Here is an 8,238-nt window from a genome sequence, read left to right on the forward strand (position 1 = left end):
ATGTCAATAAATCTTTGCAATGTGGAGGCAATCCCTGTCAATATTGGATATTGAAAAGAAATTTTGCAATAAATTTTGTCTAGTGTATAGCCAGCTTTAGTTTTTCGAACGTCTTTTTGAAACGGTCGTACCCGTAATGCCCTACTAGACCCCCTAGACCGCTTAACGTAATTATAATCAAATCAAAATGATGATTAGACTAATTTTCAGTTTCCCACTAACTAAACCGTTTCTCGGGTTTCTTGGCTTAAGCCGGAAGACGGATTAGTCAGAATCTGATGGAAATGTAATCTGATCATTATTTTGATTATAATTACGTTAAACCATTTCCCAGCTTAAATCGTAAGTGTGTCTAGGCTAGGGCATAAGGGGGTTTATGCCCAATTTCAATGCCAGAAAAAGACTTTAAATTTTGGACTCTCTGAGACCATCAAGAAAACTAATCAGGGAAAATTTCCATTTAATTGAAAGACGCTTCCTTTCATAATTTTCCTTTTATTTATTCAAAGGTATGCAGAATATTTAGCAATTAGTTCACAAACAATTCATCCTTCTTGGAATCCTCTCAATTGAAATCTCAAAGCCTTCTCAGTTGAATGCCTTTTGTTTCCGTCTCATTCAATTTCTCCCACATAGAGCGTCTTGTCGCTGGAAGCTGACACAATGATGGGTTCCTCTGGATGGAAGTCCACATCATTGACACTTCCATTGTGCCCTGGGAGCTTGTACTTGATGTGCCTGGTGGTTGTGTCCCAGATGTACACGAACCTATCCGCTGACCCACAACTCACTAGAGTCCCATCCTTGGACCAGGCGCATCTCAGGAGGTTTTTCTCGAAATTGTGTTGATGCCCTGAGAAAACTTTGACGCATCGCTCAACCGGAGCATAGGGGCGGATGTCCCAGATCCTGAGGGTGTTATCCATGGAATTTGTGAGGACGTAGGATCCATCGGGGGACAGAGAGACTCCTGTGACTGTGTCTGTGTGACCTTTTAGCCGATGCAGAACTTCATTCTTCCGGACATCCCAAACTTTCACGTCATTGTCAATTCCGCCACTGATCACCTGCTCAGCAGTGTCATTGAAGCAAACAGCCGTCACCTGGTACGTTGCCTCCATTGTGGCTGTGGCGAAGCGCTTCCGGGAATCCCACATTTTGATAGTGTTGTCATCGCTTCCGGAAACGAGAATCTGCGGTCCTCGTCGTGCTCCTTGGACGGAATTCACAAAGTTTCCATGTCCCTTGAGCTTTCGGATTCTCTGGCACGTCGGAACATCCCAAATGGCCACGGTGTTGTCCGTGGCGCAAGTGTAGATGTTGCTTCCATCCGGAGAGAAATGGGCTTCCATAACGGATCCTGTGTGTCCAGACATGGCTCCAATATTCTCACACTCATCGTACACCTTCCATACAACTGAAAAAATGCAAAATCTTGAGAATCATTCCCAGGATGCCTCAGAATCAGGTAATCTTACAGATCTGCCTATCAAAGCCACTTGAGAGGATAACTTGCCCCTCTGGATGGAACTCGCATGTGAAAATGTCTCCTTGGTGACCCTCCAGCAGCATTATGGGGGCGAATAAATTCGATGTCCGGGAGATACCCTGAAAAAAAAAGCCTGAAATCTCAGAAAAAACATCCTTCCGGAGGAGTGACATAACCTCACCGATTGCATCAAGGCTTTATCGCGATTTGTGTAAGCCACGAGGTCACTTCGAGACTTCTTGGGATCAGGAATGGCTACAGCCATCTCTGAGGGTCTTTTCTGAGCCATTTTGGGGCGCTTTTCTGTAGGAAATTGGGTGAAAAGTGTAAAATCCACGGAACGTTTCAAAATAAACAAACTGACAACACTGACAGCATCAATGTTGCCAACACTTCGGTGATAGTTCCTCATGCTCAAATCTCCTAAAAATCTCCTAAATTTGAAATGTTTGAATTTTACAGTAGACTCGCTAATTCGGCTCTTTTAAGATCGGGCTACTTTTTAATTCGGGCAGCGGTTACATTTGAAAGAAGTTTGTTGTCATTTTTCAAGTTTGATTATGATTATCAAATGAATCAAATATGCTCAAATTTGGCATGGTTTGTCTTAGTTTTGATGTGATTTTGCATTATTAAGGGGCTTTCATGATATTTACGTTATATATCAGTGTGTAAACTCAATATCTATATGCCGCTTTTTGCCATTTTAGAAAATTGAATATTTCACCCTCCAACGGAAAATTTCCATTTGAAATTCAAAATATTTCAAGACATTCGGGCAGTTTCGTGCACTTTTGCAGAGGGCGCTTGTATAGCAAATTTACCATTTGCTCGTGGGAATTCCCGTGGAAATTCCGTCTGTTTACACGGAAACTAGGAAAAATCTCCTTGAGTTGGCAACACTGCAGCACTGACAGCATTTGACAGCCGGTCGGACTGTTGATAGGTTTCCTTGAGATTTTCTCCAACCAACAGTCGGGATATTCGTCGTGGAGAAGTGCAGGAAAAGCCCGTGGAAATCCGTCAGGAAGAGGATTTTAATGTGATAAAAAGCAGTGGTGAGAGGTAGATAAGATGGGGATCTTGGAGAAAATATCAGAGATTGAGAAAGAGATCGCGAGGACGCAGAAAAACAAAGGTGAGCACCAAGGAAACAAATTGTGAGGTTATGTTGCTAAGGTTTATCGTGTTTTCCGGGAATTTTTTCCAGCCACTGAGTATCATTTGGGTCTGCTGAAGGCAAAATTGGCCAAGTATCGATCGCAGCTGCTGGAACCGTCGAAGAAGGGCGAGAAGGGAGAGGGTTTTGATGTACTGAAGTCAGGAGATGCTCGAGTTGCGCTCATTGGATTCCCTTCCGTGGGGAAGTCCACACTGCTGTCCACCCTCACGAGCACCCAGAGTGAGACTGCCAGCTACGAATTCACCACGCTGACTTGCATCCCGGGGGTCATTGAGTACAGGGGAGCCAATATTCAGTTGCTGGATCTTCCGGGAATTATCGAAGGTGCTGCTCAGGGCAAGGGGCGCGGAAGGCAAGTGATAGCAGTTGCACGGACTGCTGATCTCGTCCTGATGATGCTGGACGCTACAAAGCCCAATGTCCACAGGGATTTGCTGGAGCGGGAACTGGAATCCGTGGGAATCAGGCTGAACAAAAGGCGCCCCAATATCTATTTCAAACAGAAAAAAGGCGGAGGCTTGAGCTTCAATGCTACTTGCGCCCTGTCGCGTTGCAATGAGAAGATGGTCCAGACCATTTTGCACTCCTTCAAGATCTTCAATGCTGAAGTCTTGTTCCGGGAAGATGCCACTGAGGATGAATTTATCGACGTGGTTACGGCCAATCGTGTCTATTTGCCCTGTCTCTATGTCTACAACAAGATCGATCAGATCTCCATGGAGGAAGTGGACAGACTGGCCAGGCAGCCCAACAGCGTCGTTGTCAGCTGCAACATGAAGCTCAACTTGGATTATCTGCTGGAGACTCTCTGGGAAGCTCTGCAACTGATCAGAGTGTACACCAAGAAGCCAGGACAGCCCCCGGACTTCGATGACGGGCTCATCCTTCGAAGGGTAAGTCAATTTCCTGATAAGCGAAAAATTCTCTTCCGGAAAGTTCAACGGAAAGTTCAATTGATCGAGCATGCATATGCTTCATGTATATTCCCCTTAACTCTTTCCGGACCGCAGCATATGCTGCAAGCCAATTTCACAATTTTTAATCAAAAATATCTAAGCTCAGGAATTAGGGTAAGTGTGCCAAATTTCGGCATGGTTGCATGTAAGCACCGAAGTCCTAAGTTTGAAACGCAATATTTTTAATTCATATTGATATTTTTTGTTACTTCCCTTTCGGGAGGGTTGTGTGGAACCTTCAAGACTAGTTTATCATTTTTGTTTTCTTTAAATCACTTCCTAAAATATTGAAAAATTAATAAAAATATGGACATTGCCTTGGGTAGTATTTCGGCCACTTTGTGTGAAATTTCGGCCACCTTCTTTCTGACCACATTTTGTGACGCAACGGGTAGAAAATTTCAAAACGTCAAACGGAACGAGTTTAATATTTAGTTTAATACGTTTATATGACCCACAAGCCCTGAGATCTTCCGTGTAATTTGTCCTGAAGACCTGAAGAATAGCATCTCAAATTCACGCGCAGATTCCTGTAGCAATTTGCACTTCCTGAACTCTTCCAATGACTTTTTCACATCATCTTTTTCATAGAAGCGATGGTTTTTTTCTCTGGACATTGTAGAATTCAGAAATTGAAAAAGAAAACATGAAATGAATAAGAAATTTAGGAAAGCAAAAGATGTGGCCGAAATAGGCAACACTACCTCACTGTAGAGACGTTCACAAAGTATATACTTTTTTACGCGAAATACAGGATCCAGCTGGGAAATTTTACCCGAAATTTAAAGATTGATTCACTATTAACATAAACAGAAACAATCTTTAATGAAAACTAATCAATTTTCATGAAAAACACCGAAGGAAAACCTTCTGCACTTCTCCACAAATCACAACACTGCTAGAGACACAATCGATCTGTCATATTTTTTGTAAGACTCTTTCCACACTGAGTTTTTACAACACAATTTAAATTCAAATTATACCTATAATTTAACTGTCTTTGTGTTAATACATCCTAAAATGAATAAATATTTGAAAGCAAAATAAATTCATTGACTATTCGAAGATTACATACATAATTTTAATTAATTTATTTGCATGGCCGAAATTACACTCAAAGTGGCCGAAATTAGAAGCTGGCCGAAATTTGGCACACTTACCCTAATTGAGGTCCTATAAAAAATATCTTATATTTGGATTCTTACATTACAGTGTGTAATAATCATCCACAAGAATCTGATTTTTATCAGTTCTGAATAATTTAAAAACATTGTTTTTCATAGAATATGCATATGCTTCTTTGGGTACTACAGTCCCAAAAGAGACGAAAGAGTTAAGAAGCAAAAGCAGCATTGTTGATATAATTTTTTAAATATTTTTTTGGCATTTAGCAGTGATTTGATGAAGTTGGAATGTTCTGAAAAGTTAAAGAGCGGTAAATTGCCTTTCTATTTCGCCCAAGAAGAGCAAAATATGTTCAAAATCCTCGCTAATGTCTGCGAGAAACTTTTTTTTTGAATTTAATATTTAGAACTGATAAAAATCTACTTATGAATAATTATAAAATATAAAAAGTTGTAAAATCTCTTGTAATCATTTTTTTTTCGATTTCAAAAACTTCGTCAACAAGATCTAAAAGTCTTTCTCTTAAAAGGAATTTTCATCAATGGAATAAATTTATTTATTTTTTAATTCGAAGTTTGTTTTTCACAGGAGATCGTATTTATACTAAGATACGAAAATTACATTAAGAAATCTACAAATTAACAAACAGAAAAACACAAAACAAAAAATAAAAAAAATTATATTTTTTCAATTTTCTTCAAGTAAGCCAAGACACATGCCATAAAAATAGTGCATGTGCTGCTATAAATATCATTTTATAGTTTCTTGAAAATCTGAAAATTCTCTTTAAAAAATGAGATTTGTAGAAGCTCAATGGTCATACATTCAAGTAAATAAATTTTAAGGCAATAAAACATTGTCAAAATATTCCAAGATTCTCGTAACTTAGATGCTATACCTCAAAAGTACTTTCGCATCATTTACTTTTTACCGGTTCTCAACTGATTCTTAAATCCCTCAAAATAGTTTTAAGAGTAATAAAATTCCTTTATTTTTGGACAAAAATTACTTATCTGTTCATTACCGGTTCACAACTGATTTGAACCGATTCATAAATCAACACATTGCCCAAAATACACCTTACGGAGTTATCACACTAGAAAATTTCACATTAAAGTTAAAGTGAAAAGTTGCTCATTAAAACTTCTAGAACCACTCGAAATCGCTGATTTAGTCAGGACACATTGCTAGAATTGCTCAATGTCACGATGGCATACGGGTTGTTAGATGAGTGTTTTTGTTTTTGAAGCATTTCAGTCGTTTGAGCGAAAATGTGCGATTTTAGTGAAGAAGAGGATGTTTTCCTCCTGTACATTACTTTTATGTCGTGCAAAAGGACCCGCTAAGCGAGAAGAAGGAGGTTGTGGGCGAGAGATTGGCTCCTAACGCGACCGTTACATGGTGTCGTTGAAATTCTCTGGGGCGATTTTTTTAACATAATAATTTTCTCCGGATAACTTCGGAGGAATTTAAAGAGCTGCTTCAAATCGTAGGGCTTTATTTGCAAAAGAAAACTACGGAAATGAGGAAGCCAATATCACCCAAATCCCGACTGAGGTGTGAGTTTCGGCGATTGGTGACGCAATTTGTCGCAAACGGTTTGAAAACCATCAGATCGGTTGCCTCTATTTTCAGTATTCCCGGCAGTTGTAGTCCAAAATGACGGATTCCTGATGCACAGCCTCAATTATTTCGGCCACTATCTCATTTGACCACGAAATCTTACAAGTTTATGAAGGAATATATAAAATGTACATCGAACACTTTTTTGTTTAGCTTTTTAGTTACTTATCTTCTTGACCGATATTTTTTAATGTCTTTTATCCTTTCTCTATCTGGTGCGCGATAAATAATAGGTATTAGTAAGCACTACTTTTTATCACAATTTAATCACGAATAAATTAGTGAGAAAATTGTGGCGCAGAAACTACCCGAATGACTGCAATAAAGTAGTACCTGATAAAAATTTAATGAGCAAATTGTGCTCATAAATTTGCTCACTTCTCATTAATTTGCTCATTAATTATCAATCGTATTTATGCTATTTTAATCTATTTAAAACAATTTTTGTGACTCGACTCCACTTTTTTTTTATCACTAAATGAATCGATTTCTAAAAGCTCTTGACGAAAATTGCGCATTAGGACACAATATCAGCAACAATTAATGTGAATCACATTAAAATTTTAATGTGAAATTCTCTAGTGTGATACTACGGTAGAGTAATAAGAATTGAATTTCGGATAAAAATTAGTTATCGGGTATGAACTGGTTAATTACCGGTTTAGAACCAATTGCAACTGGTTCAGTTTTATCGGAAATTCCAAGACACTTCCAACGAGCCTCAACATGATACATTGCTGATGAGAAAGACGTTCTCTAGAGCCTTTTAAAATTTTGACCTTGAAAATTCAGCGGTATTTTCGTAAAAGGATAAACTTTCCGCCTGGACAATCTCTAAACATATCCAAAAATGAAAAAAATCTCATGATGCGCAGGGAAAGGGGAGGGGTTGGGGGAAAGTGAGATAGAGTAGGGACGGATGAGACTTATCGTTAAAAAGGACTCGATTTCATCGAAATCGCTTCATAAACATCGAAAATACAGTCCGATCAAGACATTTTTGATAATATCTCAGGTCTCAGGAGACATCGAAAGAGGACTGCGACCCACCGTTGTTGGAAAAAATATTTTCTTTGTGGGACACCGGTGTTCCAATCGTCCTTAAAGGGTTAAAAATCGATTCAAAACAAAATTGCAAAACGTTCGATTTCAAGAATTATTCTGACTTTATGAAATTTATTCTATACGAAATAATTAATGTGAAATAATTTTCTGTAATTAGTTATTTTGCTCGATTAATTGAACCATCAAAGTTGCTTTTATTCAATGCTTTAATTTTTTATTCAATGCTTTAAATTTATCTAACTAAAAGACATTCTGCCCATTCCCCAAGAATTCCATTAAGATTTATTATTCAACTAATTGGTCCAAAGAACTCCCTCCAAGGTCATTTGGAAATGGTTAGAGGAAATGCCTCGAATTGCTGGCGCAAATTCAATTAGCAGCTAAATGGGGTCTTCTTCTTCTTTCTGTGTCTTGCAGGGCGTTACAGTTGAGCACGTCTGCCATGCTATTCATCGTTCTCTGGCCGGTCAATTCAAATATGCCCTGGTCTGGGGCACTTCCACCAAGTACTCCCCACAGAGAGTTGGTATCAGTCACATCATGAACGATGAAGATGTTATTCAGATTGTTAAGAAATAAGAAACATAATTCCCTTACGTGCGATATTCCTAGAAACTCCTTTAACTTTGTCCTTTTCCCATGTTCAAGATAATGAAGATTGAGAAAAAGAGTACATCAAGAAAAGATTGACTTTGTCCTTGGCGGAGCGGAAGATTTTGATGCTTTTAAGGTGAGTTTTTTTTTAAATATTTTATTTTTGATGATAGGAAAATGAATGGGGAAGGACATCGCGAAAT

At 38.6% G+C, this 8,238-nt stretch overlaps 2 protein-coding genes across 2 annotated transcripts; one reads left to right on the plus strand and one right to left on the minus strand.

Moving 5' to 3' along the window:
* Nucleotides 1–475: 475 nt before the first annotated feature.
* LOC129809673 (U5 small nuclear ribonucleoprotein 40 kDa protein) lies at nt 476–1,882 on the minus strand. The gene is made up of 3 exons (XM_055859698.1): nt 1,671–1,882; nt 1,479–1,608; nt 476–1,417 (listed from the first exon to the last, which is right to left on the minus strand). Exons 1-3 carry the CDS (start codon nt 1,776–1,778, stop codon nt 615–617), a joined length of 1,041 nt encoding a protein of 346 aa, XP_055715673.1. The 5' UTR covers nt 1,779–1,882; the 3' UTR covers nt 476–614.
* A 521-nt stretch (nt 1,883–2,403) lies between these two features.
* On the plus strand, nt 2,404–8,038 carry LOC129809672 (developmentally-regulated GTP-binding protein 2). Its single transcript, XM_055859697.1, has 3 exons — nt 2,404–2,627; nt 2,700–3,565; nt 7,859–8,038. The coding sequence occupies exons 1-3, from the start codon at nt 2,564–2,566 to the stop codon at nt 8,018–8,020; spliced, it is 1,092 nt and encodes a 363-aa protein (XP_055715672.1). The 5' UTR covers nt 2,404–2,563; the 3' UTR covers nt 8,021–8,038.
* Nucleotides 8,039–8,238: the final 200 nt, after the last annotated feature.

This window comes from Phlebotomus papatasi, chromosome 1, assembly GCF_024763615.1.
Source record: "Phlebotomus papatasi isolate M1 chromosome 1, Ppap_2.1, whole genome shotgun sequence".
Lineage (NCBI taxonomy): Eukaryota > Metazoa > Arthropoda > Insecta > Diptera > Psychodidae > Phlebotomus > Phlebotomus papatasi.

Coding starts and splice junctions, on each gene's coding strand:
- LOC129809673 (XM_055859698.1), bottom strand. CDS start 1,778: ATGGCTCAGAAAAGACCCTCAGAGATGGCTGTAGCCATTCCTGATCCC. Junction 1,609..1,670: donor ATAAAGCCTTGATGCAATCG/GTGAGGTTATGT, acceptor TTTTTTTTTCAG/GGTATCTCCCGGACATCGAA. Junction 1,418..1,478: donor TGGCTTTGATAGGCAGATCT/GTAAGATTACCT, acceptor GCATTTTTTCAG/TTGTATGGAAGGTGTACGAT.
- LOC129809672 (XM_055859697.1), top strand. CDS start 2,564: ATGGGGATCTTGGAGAAAATATCAGAGATTGAGAAAGAGATCGCGAGG. Junction 2,628..2,699: donor GAGGACGCAGAAAAACAAAG/GTGAGCACCAAG, acceptor AATTTTTTCCAG/CCACTGAGTATCATTTGGGT. Junction 3,566..7,858: donor ACGGGCTCATCCTTCGAAGG/GTAAGTCAATTT, acceptor TGTGTCTTGCAG/GGCGTTACAGTTGAGCACGT.